The 15,411-nt window shown below is 33.2% G+C and overlaps 1 protein-coding gene across 1 annotated transcript; it reads right to left on the reverse strand.

The window, feature by feature from the left end:
* Positions 1-8,866: 8,866 nt before the first annotated feature.
* Positions 8,867-10,537, reverse strand: LOC139850288 (uncharacterized). Its single transcript, XM_071839877.1, has 2 exons — positions 10,186-10,537; positions 8,867-9,755 (listed from the first exon to the last, which is right to left on the reverse strand). Exons 1-2 carry the CDS (start codon positions 10,500-10,502, stop codon positions 8,888-8,890), a joined length of 1,185 nt encoding a protein of 394 aa, XP_071695978.1. The 5' UTR covers positions 10,503-10,537; the 3' UTR covers positions 8,867-8,887.
* Positions 10,538-15,411: the final 4,874 nt, after the last annotated feature.

A 15,411-nucleotide genomic window follows, 5' to 3' on the forward strand; every position in this document is an offset into this window, starting at 1 on the left:
TCAACTGGCTCTGAGTCATTTGATGTATGCGAGTCATGTTTATGTGGAAAGATGACAAAGGCTCCTTTCTCCGGTTTAGGTGAAAGAGCTAAAGATCTTTTAGGACTAATACATACTGATGTATGTGGCCCTTTTAGAACTATGTCTAGAAATGGTGAAACATACTTCGTTACATTTACTGATGATTATAGTAGATATGGTTATGTTTACTTGCTGAAACATAAACATGAAGTTTTTGAAACGTTCAAAATCTTCCAAAATGAAGTAGAGAATCAACTTGGAAAGACCATTAAAGCCCTTCGTTCTGATCGGGGAGGGGAATATATGAGTCAAGAGTTTTTGGACCACCTGAAGAATTGTGGGATTGTCTCACAATTCACTCCACCTTATACACCACAGCACAATGGTGTGTCGGAGCGGAGGAATCGAACTTTACTTGATATGGTTCGATCTATGATGAGTCTAACTACTCTACCAATGTCTTTTTGGGGTTATGCATTAGAGTCTGCTGCACGCATACTCAATATGGTTCCAACCAAGAAGGTAGATAAGACACCATATGAGTTATGGCATGGAAAGAGTCCTAAGTTGTCTTATTTGAAAGTCTGGGGTTGTGAAGCGTATGTGAAACGTGACACTTCAAACAAGTTAGAACCTAGAGGTATCAAATGTCACTTTGTGGGATACCCAAAGGAAACAATGGGTTACTACTTTTACTACCAAGCTGAAAACAAAGTGTTTACTGCTCGGTTTGCTGAATTCTTTGAAAGAGATCTTCTCTTACAAGAAGTCAGTGGGAGTAAAGTAGATCTTGAAGAAATTCAAGAATCACAAAGTAACATACCTTCTGAAGGCACTAGCCGACCGCACGTTGAAGCTGAACACACTGTTGGTGAGCCAGAACGTGTTGCACCTGTAATTCGTAGATCTAGTAGAACTCCTCATCGACCTGAGAAGTTAAATCTTCTGATTAATTCAGATGAATCTCATCTAGGGGATTATGATGAACCCTCTAGCTACCGTGAGGCCATATCAGGTTTAGAATCTGAAAAATGGGGAGATGCTATGAATACAGAGATGCAGTCCATGAAAGAAAATCAAGTATGGGACTTGATTGATCTTCCACCCAATTGTAAACCAGTTGGGTGTAAATGGGTCTACAAGAAGAAGGCTGACATGGACGGTAATGTAAACACTTTTAAGGCTCGATTGGTGGCAAAAGGTTATACTCAAACTCAAGGAATTGATTATGAGGAAACTTATTCACCAGTCGCGAGCATTAAGTCAATTAGGATACTTATTGCCATAGCAGCTTTTCATAATTATGAAATATGGCAAATGGATGTGAAAACCGCTTTCCTAAATGGCGACCTAAGTGAGGACGTATATATGGTTCAGCCGGAAGGGTTTGTAAATCCAAAGCATCCTAATAAAGTATGCAAGCTTCTAAAATCCATTTATGGATTAAAGCAAGCATCCAGGAGCTGGAATCTTAAGTTTGATCAGAAAATCAAAGAGTTTGGTTTTTCTCAAAACCAAGATGAGCCCTGTGTTTACATTAGAGCTAGTGGGAGCAAAGTTGTCTTCTTGATCTTGTATGTTGATGACATACTACTTATTGGAAATGACATTCCAACTTTGCAAGATGTCAAATCTTGGCTTGGAAAATGTTTTGCCATGAAAGATCTTGGAGAAGCTAAGTATATTTTAGGAATCAGGATCTATAGAAATAGATCCAAAAGGCTTATTGGTTTGAGTCAAAGTACATACATTGACAAAATCTTACGAAGATTTAACATGCAAAACTCCAAGCGCGGAGCATTGCCCATGCAAAAGGGCATAACCTTGAGCAAGTCTCAAAGTCCTATCACACCTGATGAGATAAGACGAATGAAATGTGTTCCATATGCTTCGGCTATAGGATCCATTATGTATGCCATGTTATGTACTAGACCTGATGTCTCGTTAGCCTTAAGTTTGACGAGTCGTTATCAACAGAATCCAGGTGAAGAACATTGGATTGCTGTTAAGAGCATTCTTAAGTATTTGCGGAGAACTAAAGATATGTTCTTGGTTTACGGTGGTTTGGAAGAAGAGTTGAGTATTAGATGTTATACAGATGCTAGTTTCCAAACTGATCGAGATGATTCTCGATCCCAGTCAGGGTATGTCTTTGTCATGAATGGCGGGGCAGTTGATTGGAGAAGCTCAAAGCAGAGCACAGTTGCACAGTCTACAACGGAAGCAGAATACATTGCTGCCTCAGAAGCTGCTCAGGAAGCTGTCTGGATTAGGAAGTTTATTGCTGAACTCGGAGTAGTTCCCAGCATTGAATCCCCTATGGAAATGTACTGTGATAATTCAAGTGCTATTATACTTGCGAAAGAATCACGTGTACGCAAAGGTAGCAGACACATTCTTCGAAAGTTTGACTACATTCAAGAAGTCATTGCGAGGAATGATATTAGTATACTTAAGGTTCATACAGATTATAATGTGGCTGACCCGTTCACAAAGCCCATGACACACAACAAGCATGATGATCATGCTAGTAGTATTGGACTTCGTTATGCTGCTGATCTTTTTAATTTGTAATTTAGTATTTGAATATTTTTGGAACATATAAACAGTTTTATTATAATGAATTGATATATTGATGGTATGATCATTTTCATTTATATCACTGTGTTCTATATTAGCATGTTTAATCCATGAATAATTGTTGATTATTCAAAACCTCCATAATCGATCATGTTATGGGAATAACATGAATTAAGATTAATATGAAGTTTTGGTTATATTTATTGATGATAAATAGTTAACTTGTAGAGACCAAAATTCATATGTATTCATTGATGATGAATATTGGAATGACCCAACCGAGATGTCACTGCATGGATCGTTGTCAGTAGTGAATCTTTTAGTGATTATGTCTTTATGTCCTTAGACTTGAGATGCACGCCGGTTTCAATGTGTGGAACATTGTACTTTGATATGGTTAAATGCTGTCCTGAATAAGGCTGTAATAAAGGCCATTATTGGGTATAGTGTAAAGCTCGTGAGAGACACGTGTATGCAATATAGGATTTGTTCCTCCAAAATATTTGGAGTTAGATACTTTTGAGCTCCTCGATGAATGAATAAGATATTTGTGTGGCCGCACCCAGATGTAATTAAGATGATACTTAATTAATTTGGTGATCTAATTCAGTTCTAAGATCGAGAAATAAAATTGTTAAACAATTGAGAATGACCAATGATCCATATCTCAAGTTTAACTGAAGTATCTGAAACAAAAGGATGAATGACATTTAACACTTACTATAAGCAGTTCTGAGAAACTACCCTCAAATGAATTTAGGGACAATGGCGTGTTGCTAGACGCTATCCATTGTTTGTATAGTTACCCGGTGTTGTATCATGCACAAGTGGGAGTCTGTAGGATTAATGTGCAAGGTACAAATATATAACTATATGACTAAATTTATTTGAGCCTTCGGGGTCACACACATATACACCTAGACGTCAAATGAAATATGTATATATATGATGTATATATATTACTCAAGTAACGGAACAAATTATTATTAACTAATCAATTAATTAATAGTGATTAATTAATAGAAATTAGTTTATTATAATTAAATAGTAAAATTGTTTCTTTTATTAAAAGCAAGTGGTTTTCTAGTTGGCAACTTAAAAAAATAAAAGGGAAGAATATGTTTTCTCTTTTTGCAGACTTGTGGAGTTGGTTTACAACCAAAAAGTTCAATATATAATAGTTTATTACATATTGGTCTTGAATGTACAGAAATAAAAGCCAAACAATCTGCTTCCTTTTATGACCATGATTTTTGCTTTCTCTGTGCACGAAAAACGAAACCACAAAACTGATTCTTTTCAACAAGAGAAAAAATTTGATAAGCTCCGCATTATTATTGTTTCACTTAATTAATCAAAGGTTGATTAATTTGTTATTTGGGTTTGGACTAGCATCCATTGGCGTTGTTTGAAGTGTAGTGTGGACTATCCAAAGAGACAGTCATACTATTGATTGTAAGTTTCTCTCCTACAATCCGTTTCTTCAGGAAAGGTATATCGTTTACTCACTTTGTGAATTTATATATTTTGACAATTATTAGTGGTGTAACTGGATCTAATGGAACCGTTAATCGTGTGTATGTTTTGTAATGTAAAATAAGTTTATTTTAACTATCCGCTGCGTTAATTTGATTTGAAAGTACACACGGTTTTCCATCACTTTTTATCGGTAAATAATGATTAAAGCTTTGATTCATACGTTTTTCAATCATATGGCAATGGGTTATTTTTCAATATGTTATTGAAATATCTCGAATACATAGGTCAGAATGGAATGACTTTAGGTGAGTAATTGGCTCAGATTTCATAAATGAGGTAAACTATTTTCTTATCCTTGTGATTGGTTGTAGTATGATTAAACAGTTATTGAAGATACAATTATCCATTCATCTAATCTACATATTAATATTCATTTGCAGGTTTTAGTCATTATATTACAGTATACACATGGAGCAGACACCACAACAATCACTCATACGTTTATATAATTGTAGCTTAGTGCATCAATTTTTTAATAATAAGCAATATAGGTAGCTGACTTCTACAGAATTAATATTGAGGAATGAGGAGTTTGGAAGTAGTGCAATGAGGACTACAAATGTGAATGCCTCCGGAGTACAAATGTGAATACCTCCTGATTTTGCCAAGGCATTGTGGAGTTCTCATAAAGTTTCTCAAAAGGTATGACTAATTCATAGTTTTTGCATTGGGTTTGTTACTATGATTAAGAAGGGAGAATATACATTCATTTACCAAGAATTTTTTAATTTGATTAACAATGGATGATTTCCATTCATATACCATGAATTTGTCTTTTTTGTTGAATTCAGCTACGAAATTCACAGTTAATTTTTTAACGGGTACTCTATTTCTTACATTCATGCAATATACGGGCTCAATAACCGTTTACTATTTCCATTACAAGTAACAACATATCCCAGAATGACTAATACAAATTGGGTTAGAATTGTCATCGTGATACTTTATCTTGATTTATGTTGTTTTGTTTATAAGAATAAATATAATTTAAGGGATTTAATTTAATTCATAAATTAGCTACATCAAATTTTGTTTAAGATTTAATCACCTTACATATATTATATGTTGGTGGTTTACTTGGGTTTGAATTTATTTTTTAGTCAATGTTGGATGATAATATTTGTCAACACCACGGGCTATTAAACTTAATAGAATTTTTAAAATTTGTCAACACCACGGGCTTTTAAATAATTCTTATACTTTTTCTATTTTTTTAGTATCGCTTTTTACAAACCAATATGAACTGCAAATTACATTTTTTGCACGATTTTTTACACACCCGTGCAACGCACGGGCTCAAAAACCTAGTATATATATATATCCCCTACATCACATAAAGCATGACCTATACATCCTATGTGTCACACCCTAAGAATACCCCTACTCATTTTACACGTGTCATTGCCTAGCAATATTTTCAGACGTTTTTTTTTTTAAAAAGAATCCATAAATTGTATAAAAAAAAGGAAAGGAAATAAAATATCTCACACCTATACGAATTCAGTCGAACTCTTTCATCTCATACATCGAAACCCTAATCCATCTGCTTCTGCAATCCCTGATTCATCCATCGCTTGAATTAGGGCTTCCAATTTCATAAACAGATACATTCTTTTTTCCTTTCATAAAGTGACGATGCAATCGGTTGATTTAGGGTTTCCAATTTCATAAACTCACGATGTAATCTCTTGAATCTCATATGGAGATGATGCAATCGGCTTAAAGGTACGATGATTCAACCTAATCATCAACGATTATGAGACCTTTAGTCCAGATTCACAAACCATTTCAACATTCAGTTATCGATTAATTTCTCAAGTTTTGATCGAATTCATTTTTTCTTTCTCCTTTGTTTATGTTTTTGAGTTAAACAAGGTACGATAATTCAAATGTCGTGTCATTTAGGTTATGGGATCAGTCTACACACTCATTCCAAATGTGTGATAAAAAATTTGTTTACTTATTTATTGTTATATTGTTATATAAGGATATAAGGAAAGGATATAAAGATATAAAGATGTGTTGATCAAGAACTTCGTTGGTACGATACTATAATCCTTTTGAGCTTGATAATTTTAATTATTTTATGTGTTTTGTATGAAGTGCTCAACAAGGCGTTTGATAAAATGCCTTAGTGAGTATTTAAGTTTATGTGAGTGTCGTATTTAATTGTTCTGATGATAAATGTATTGATATAGGCTCATTAGTAAAGAAATTATACATATTTCTTTTTATAATTTCTTTTCTAAATATATGATTTCTGCTACTACTTGCAGATGATGCAAAAAGGGTTTATCATAATACAGTAATACATATTAGGATTCGATATAGATATCATGTTATCTGATCAAACAGAGGTATTTGCGTTTATAGGTATCATGTCATCTGATTAGTTGGAGAATGTTCAATTGTTTTGGGATTTTATGTTACGGATTAAGTTGTTAATGGAAATTTTGGAATTGCTTCATGTAGTTATAGTTATATTATAATGTTCGAGTTGTAAACCACATGTTCTTGTAGGAGATCGTTGTTAGATCTCCAATAAAGGTTAGGCAAGTTTTGACCCATATGACCCACTTCATGTTTAGCCGATATTAGTTTTACATATGACCATTTGTATTGATGCGGTTTGTTTCTCATCGGATCCTGATTAGGTTTGTTATTTCGGTAAATTGATAGTCGATTGCCATAATTGTGTTTAATTTTAACTTCTTTGTTGACTTACTTTGCTAAACCTGGAAAAATAAATCGCAGCATAAGTTGCATATGTTCCATCTGAAAACACTTCAGATTTAATGTTAAGCTGGGTTTCCTGATATCAAATTCAAGCAATTCAACAAAACATTTCTGCCGGTATCAATTTTTAAGAACTGCACTTTATCAATTCGAGTTTTGTTACTATCGATTATCTTAAAAGATGGAACGGTATTAGCTTTTGTTTATTTTGTTAAGTTTCAATGTTTATGAAAACCCTGAGAACTCTGAGAACTTTCGAGTTTCGAGTTTTGTTTATTTTGTTAAGTTTCGAGTTTTGTTTATTTTGTTAAGTTTCAAATAAAAATTTTTTTGTATGAAAACCCTGAGAACTTTAAAAAACATCAAAATACACTGAAATTCGAACAAAAAAGGGGGTGGCGAATAAAAGAGGTGAAATTCGAACAAAAATGGTGAAAGTCGAACAAAAATAAAATGGCGGGCGAACAAAAAAGTGAAATTCAAACAAAAATGGTGAATTCGAACAATTTTGTGTTCTACATTTTTCAAATTCGAACAAAAATTTTTCGAACACGTGAAATTCGAACAAAAAAATTGAAATTCGAACAATTTTGTGTTCTACATTTTCGTAATTCGAACAAAAAAAATATTTTTTGCTCGCCCATGTTTTTTTTGCTCGAATTACTTGTTTTTTGTTCGCCCGCCACTTTTTTGCTCGAATTTCAGTGTATTTTGGATATTCTAGAGTTCTCACACTAAAAAATTTCTCAATGGATCCTCTCCCTATATATATATAGGGGTAGGATCAAGAGGGAAGTAACCAATCGGGGGGGAAGCGGGGGAAAGCAAAAACTTTTTTTTTCGTTTTTTGAAAAAACTTTGTTCACGAACATTATAGATGGGATGAAAATATGAACATTTAGTAGAGACACTTTGTGATAAATGTTTTTATTTTGACGGAAAAATGCTCGAAGAAGTAATATATAACAATTATCGTGTTTTTCTAGCGTATGTTGAGGTTTTAGCTATTGGGGTTTAGATATTAGGGTTTAGATATTAGGGTTTATAGGGTTTAGATATTAGGGTTTAGAAATTTAGGGTTTAGGGTTTAGATTTAGGGTTTAGATTTAGGATTTAGATTGAGTTTTTAACACGAACGGTTTAGAGTTTAGGGTTTAGGGTTTAGGGTTTGGTGTTTTGGGTTTATGGAATAAACCCAAAACACCAAACCCTAAACTCTAAACTCTAAATCGGGCTAAATTTTACTTCACAAAACATGAAAAAAAAAAAAAAAAACGTTCATATTCTTCACGAACAATATTATCTTGAATGTTATTTTTGTCGATCGTTTTCCCGCCTAAATAATAACATTCATCACGAAGTGTCTCTTCTAAATGTTCATATTTTCGTGTGATCTTGATGCCGGAAAAAAAAATTCCAAAAAAAACGAAAAAAAAAAAAAAAAATTTGCTTCCCCCCGATTGGTTACTTCCCCATTGATCCTGCCCCTATATATATATATATATATATATATATATATATATATATATATATATATATATATATTATGTTAAATGTTCATGACTACATTATTTTCGATCACAAAATCATTTGAAATATAACGGGTGACTCTTTGTGAAACTATTTTTAAGTTTCATATATTTTTGGCACTCCCATAACACTTATTCAAGATTCGCCACTGCGTTTATGTTATGATGAACATGAAGATGATATGAAACTGAATGTTGTAATGAAACTGAACATCAAAGTGTCACAATTCATACATCAATGTTACATATCAAAGTGTTACATGAAGGTTTGAAAGGAATTGGTGAAGTGTTTGTTTGTTATGGTGTATTTGTTGGTGTAAAAGTGTGGTTATGGTTGAGAAACTAACACATGAATGAGGTATTTATATCTTCACACCTCACCCTTACAAAGTCTTTTAAACATAACAATGCACATCATCATATTATCAAAAACCATTATAAACAACAACAACAAAAATAAAAATAAAAAGATCACATAAATCTTACTCAAATATGCATTTAACTTGATGTGAATGACCAAACTCATACGCCAAAACCAAGCTTCCATCCATTCTTTTAACAACAAATCTTTCAACCAAAACATAACAACCAAATCTCCTCCACTCACCACCCCCTTCAAATTTCTCTTCTCTATTCACCTTCTTAACTCTTTTGTCCCCGACACCAACCCATCCAACCTTCTCTTCTTCCCACTTTATTCTTTGCATAACTTCCAAACTCAAACCTACACTCTCTTCACCCTCAAAACTCGTAAACCATACGACTCCGTTCACCACGTTTTTCTCATCCCACATTGCCTCCACCCGACGCTCACCGATAAAAACCGATTCACTACGCATTTCACCTCTCACGGATACATTGTGACCTTTATCGTTATCATCGTTTTCGAGTTCAAAAACCCGCTCCCACTTTTGCTCTAGTGTCATTTCATAAAAAATAGACTTCTTCACTTGGTCACTCAAGTTCCCTTCCTTAATGAACATAAAGGGACAATACCACTTGCCAACAGCCAGAGAGTCGGAAGTTTTGGTTGCGGGTGAGAATGGTAATTTGGGGAGACGAGAACGAAGTGAAACATCGATTCCTTTTGCTTCACGTAACTCGTAGTTTTTAGGTGTTTTAGTGTAAATCTGCCAACCTTTTCTCCTCAAGAAATTTGGAGGATGACCATCTTCAATAAGAGATTTGGCATAAAAACTACCACTACCGGTACAAGGCGTTTGATAAGGAATGATCTCAAATTGTTGGTACACGTCTTGTGGGTTCAAGGCCCTTGGCTTAACATCGCGAACGCAGCTGCAAAAACAACATTGACGCATATCTTCGTCCTTTGAACAAGCAAACGCTTCCCTGATATGGTTAATTTCAAACTTGTTAGTTTATTTATGATAAATGATCTGTTTCCACTAAATGGTAAATATAAATGGGTAAACATATAATGTTTTCCGGTTCGGAATTCCTAGGGAGGGCGAATACTTTTATTCTCTTGCACACGACCTAACTGGGTTATCCAGCGGCCATGTTTGACCATTTCCCCTACCATCTAAAATATGCTGCTCATGAAATTAAAACATGTATATCTGGACCCTAACCACTAAGCTAACCATTTGGCTATCTTGAATGATTTCACTAAATCTTAAATATGATATCACACGATTCAGGATCCGAAGGTGATCTGATCAGCAGTTCATATAACAAACATGGTACCAAATCACAAATAAACATATTTTAATATATATACACAAGTAAAGCACATTAGTCATGGTAAATATATACATACCCTTTATGTGATCCATTTGGTTTTATTGCATAGTATCTGTTTGATGACAACGGTTGATTAAGGACTGGAATCAAGACAACTTTATTATAAGATACATGTCTATTTTCACCCGATCCAGACGAATACCGTGTGGTCAGTATTTTGTTTTGAGGAAATGGCAAATCGGGTAGATATCGATTCTTGTACAGCCCGAAACACGAGTACGTCTCAGACTCTTGGTCTTGGATCACTAAGTAACCCGAGTTTGGACCATCAGGAGGCAAATAAAGAGCTTCAGGAGAGCTTTTATAGTGCGAAAGAGATCGTGTCACATACATATTTCAACTTAAACCTTACAAAGAAATAAGTAACATAGTTTTTATAGGTATGATTTTTATATATGTACAAGAATGATTTGAGATTCAAGCGATTAACGTGGAAAACTTATACAAGTAATTGAGTTGATTTTTATATATGATCCTATTATGACTAAGCCAACTGTTAACTATTTTATATTTTCTGGGAGCATCAAAGATGATACGTTGTAGATCGGGTCATGTTCAAAATGGCTTTTTTATTATTAATTGGAAGATTGGAAGATTCCTAAGTACGGATGTAAATTGGCAGGCAGTTTCAATGAAGGATCTGTCCATACGATAATTATTTTTTGTGTTTTTTATTTTTGTTTTGAAGTCCGTTTCAAAATTATAGTAATGATTTGACTTTTTAATCTAATTTTTCACATTAACTAAAATATATTTATTTGCGCTATATAATTTTTGATAAAAATTATATGAATATATTGTGTATTAAATGTATTTCTTATTAGTATAATTTTCATCAAATAGAAGTATTATGTAATGTAATAAAAAATATTTAAGGTCAAAGTTAAAAAAAGAAAACTTTAAAAGTCAAAACATGACTATTATTTTGATACAGAGGGAGTAAAATAAATTACCATTACCAGTAATATATAAAACAATAAAGCATAAACCATTAACCAACTATATATAGCAATAATAATAATTTTATTAATAATCAATGATTAATGATATTATTGGCAGAAAATATTGAGATAAACATTTATTTTGTACGTAAATTTGAGCCAAAGTTCGGGTTCAAGTTCATTACGTACCATCTCGATACGAGTATGTACACATCATCACTCAAGCCCTCTCTAAAGCTATTTTCTCTGAGTTTCGAGTGTTCGCATTACTTCAGCTCAAAGAATATTAACAGATCTCTATGTCATTAGCTTAGACATAAGACATTAGCCTACTTGGCCTTTTCTTATACTCGGCCCAAATGCTTGGCCTTAGGCCCAATATTCTTGTAATATATTATCTGATGTAATCGTTAATGATATCAAGGGAATCCATTTCAAATGAAGAAAACTTTATGAGTTTATGACAAATATATAATTAAGTGTGCAAGACAGTATTATTATAACGTACGTAGTTTATTACAGTATGTTTTATTAATCCATTATTATTTTATGGATTATAAGGAAATCCTAAAATACATAAAAACCCTAATAAGCAAGTTCATAATCGAACTTAAGCCTAACCTAGTATAACCTAATATGTGTAATATTCCCCAGCAATTCAGGCGTCGATATCGTGAAAGCTAGATACGGGAAAAGATGCTAATATATAAATTAAAGTAACTTTTTTTTTTTTTCATTCGTTGCATTGATAGAATATATTTGTGTATTGCTTGATTGCGTGTTACTTTCCTATAACATTTTTTCTTTCACGTTATTGTCTGCTTTAAATAAGGATCGAGTAGGACTTTGGTAGAAAACTTTTGTCGACGATATTAATGTTTATCAATGCTTCAAATAAGTATTTTTTAACTTTTTTTCGTTTTGTTTGGAACTTGGTTAATCTATGCGGCTCATTCTCGTGGCAATAAATATCGTAGAAAATAAATACAAAGAAAAAAATAAAAATCTAAGTGGACATCTAAGGACGATTTTAGTAATTAAAAAAAATATATAAATCGGATGTGATTGATCTATATAGACAATATGTTGGCGTCATGTGTTGACGATAGATGACGGCAAGGTTAATGCCAAAAGAAAACAAGATTATTTTTTTTAACGGCAGATTTCAGATTAGGGGTTATAAATGGTAGGTGAGAGGGTTGTTGGTATGATAGGATGATCTGACATGGATATGAAGAAAACGGCTTGTAGTGGCTAATCGGGTTTTAAGATTAGACTCGTTACGATATCATATTAAATAGTCTAAACTTCGTTATGATTATTTTATTATTGATACGATATTTATAACGATACAATCTAACATTAAAACATTTAAAAATCCACCTAAACTTGAGCCTAGCCCAACCTAATCTTATATGTCTAATAAATGTGTAAATATAAAATGTGACCCCAAGATCTGCCCAAAAAAATTGACACTTGATCGATGTCCTATTAGGTGGAATGAAATATACTAGAATAAGTGATGACGGGCTGAAATACAGTAAACTCGATCATTTCTTGATTTCAGAAAAATGTGCATCTTTGTGAAAAGGTCTGGCAGCAAGCACCTTAGATAGGAAACACTCCGATCACTGCTCGATCATGTTAAAGGACTCGAATACTAATTTCGACCCTAAACTAATTCGGATTTTCAATAATTGGTTTGATAATGAAGAGAGTAAGCAAGATGTGATCGAAGCTTGGAATACACAAACTAGAAATACCAACGGTGACTGTACGTTCAGAGATAAGTTAAAAAATGTGAAAGAAGTATAAATTTTGAAACACAACCTAAAGTTCAGGAAGCTAAATTTGGAAATCATGGAAATTCAAAAAGAGGTATCGTAATGGGAACTCACAATTGGCACAAGAGATCTAACCGAACAGGAAATCGAATCATGGTAAAACTCGAGAAAAAAATGGTTGCAAAAAGACAAAGAAAAAGTCGAAATTCTCAAACAAAAAGTAAGAATAAAATGGGCATGCGAAGGAGATGAAAACAGTAAATTCTTTAATTCCTTAATAAAGAGGCGTCAAAACAAGAATAACAATCGAGGGGTGAACTTAAATGGAAAATGGAACGAAAACCCCGAAACCATAAAAGAGATGGCTTTCAATCACTTTAAGTCTAGATTTAAAGACACTGATAACCGCCACTTTGTGTTCCTTGGTCAGCTTGATAAGAAATTGTCTGTAGAAGAAGCTTCAGTCATAGAAATCTCATTCAACGAAAGTGAAATTCTCAATACAATTAACGAATGCGGTGGCACAAACGTACCCGGTCTCGACGGTTTCAACATGAAATTTTTTAAGGTTTTTTGGGATTCAATTAAGAATGAATTAACTAACGCTTTTAATTATTTTCGGGAAACAGGCGTGTAAGTAACTAGAGGGAGGTGAATAGTTACTTAATACGATTTTTGAAACTTTTTCGATGATCAATACGATATGAACAATGATTGATCACGTTAGTCAACTCAAACTAATGTGTGGTGTGTTTATGTTTGTAATGATGCGGAAAGTAAAGTAAAGAACATAAACACAAGGATTTATAGTGGTTCGGGTGGATGTTAACTAATCCACCTTAATCCACTCCCCGATTCACTAATCGGGATTTGTTGCTTCACTAAGCACTTTTCTCCAAATCCGATGGAGATCCGATTTACAAGTCTGGTACCTCTCTTTATACAACAAACCTAATCCCTCTATCTCTTTGAAGGATTACCTCCAACTTAGATCAAATTGTCTTCAGCTTGGACAAGTATTAATCTCCAATGAGATTAATTAACTCCCTAGTTCTCTTTAAGGAAGATGATAGCTAAGCTAGCATATGCCTCTAATTACAAAGTACAAAGACTCTCCCTTTTTCAGTGATGACAATCCTAAGATAATTCTAAGGATTAATACAACACTATGTAAACTCACAAAGATAATAATTTGAAAGTAAGTTTACAATGACCCCTTTTATAATCTATGAGATTATAAAACTTCTCTTGCTTTAATCACAAACATATGTAGAAGTATTGTGTTCTTGTGATTCTTTGATGATTTTGAGTTGTAGCATGTAAAAGGTCCAAGTCTTCAAACTTTCCCAAGTCTTGCTATCTATATGGAGAGATAAAAAGTCAGCCATGTCTACGGCTTTACTCACGATCGACCGTGGGTCGACCGCACGTGCTTCAGTCCAAAATATATATCCGTTGTATAGCCGTTTGAATCAGTTTTGGACATCACTCTTTGGAAAATTTACTTCATTTAACACATGCAAAAGATAACCAACATCCTATAAAAGTACTATATGCATTAATTGTCCATTTACCTTGGATGGATTGCTTTGATAGTGACTTATCATGTCCAAAGGGGAAAATCTAACATTCTTGGATATAAGACATGATAATCATTTGAGGCAATCTCAGTTTTGTCATAACTCTTTATTTGTTTTTAACACATTTGCTAAATCTCTATTAGTTGGTCAACATGTCATTGATGACACAAACCCACTTTAATCACAAAGCATGCTAGTATTCAAATTTGAACTTGTTTGTAATTAATTAAGTGTGTTAATGATGTCTTGACAAATTAAGCATCAACAATTAAGCATGTTGCAAGACATCAAGTTAATCAAGTTTAAACTTATTCATAAACTTAATTTTAGACTTAAGCAAACCTATGTGTGTTAATATTTCATTGTCTTTTAAGTTTACTAGATTATGACATTTTACAATTTATCCAAGTAACTCATGTATATATATTGAAGTAGTCCAATTACTACTTCCATCTAGTAACAAATAGCAAGACAAGTTTGATACATATACATATTAACTTACTACTTATCATTTAGCACTTAGTCAAATAGTCAAGTAATACACATGTACTAATAACAAGTAGTCAGGTAATATTCATGTAATGACTAGCAAGAGATAATTAAGTAATCTTAGAATTAAGCATATAGTGATAACATAGCATTAAACTAAAACTAAGTAAGCTTTACTTGCAAAGTGGCATTTGCAAGATTAATGTATAAGCATACATTAATATCCAACACATGTACAAGGAAATAGCAACTCTTGGTTGGGACTTGGTGACCATCCTAAGAATGTGTAGATATATTTTAGATGTACATGTTTTCCTAAAGCACTTATGTGTTTTCCTTAATCTAGGCTTAATCGTCATTAAGGTGTCATTAGGCGTGATTAACCAAGATTAGTGTTCTAGTGACCAAAACTCCTTTGGGAATGAAGGAGGCAACTATCCTAAGCATG

The sequence above is a fragment of the Rutidosis leptorrhynchoides genome, chromosome 5 (assembly GCF_046630445.1).
Source record: "Rutidosis leptorrhynchoides isolate AG116_Rl617_1_P2 chromosome 5, CSIRO_AGI_Rlap_v1, whole genome shotgun sequence".
Taxonomy (NCBI): Eukaryota; Viridiplantae; Streptophyta; class Magnoliopsida; order Asterales; family Asteraceae; genus Rutidosis; species Rutidosis leptorrhynchoides.

Bases quoted from the DNA above. Each gene is read 5' to 3' on its own strand.
- LOC139850288 (XM_071839877.1), bottom strand. From the start codon at position 10,502: ATGTATGTGACACGATCTCTTTCGCACTATAAAAGCTCTCCTGAAGCT. The intron at 9,756-10,185 runs GTATGTATATAT...TAACCATATCAG, and splicing joins CCAAATGGATCACATAAAGG to GGAAGCGTTTGCTTGTTCAA.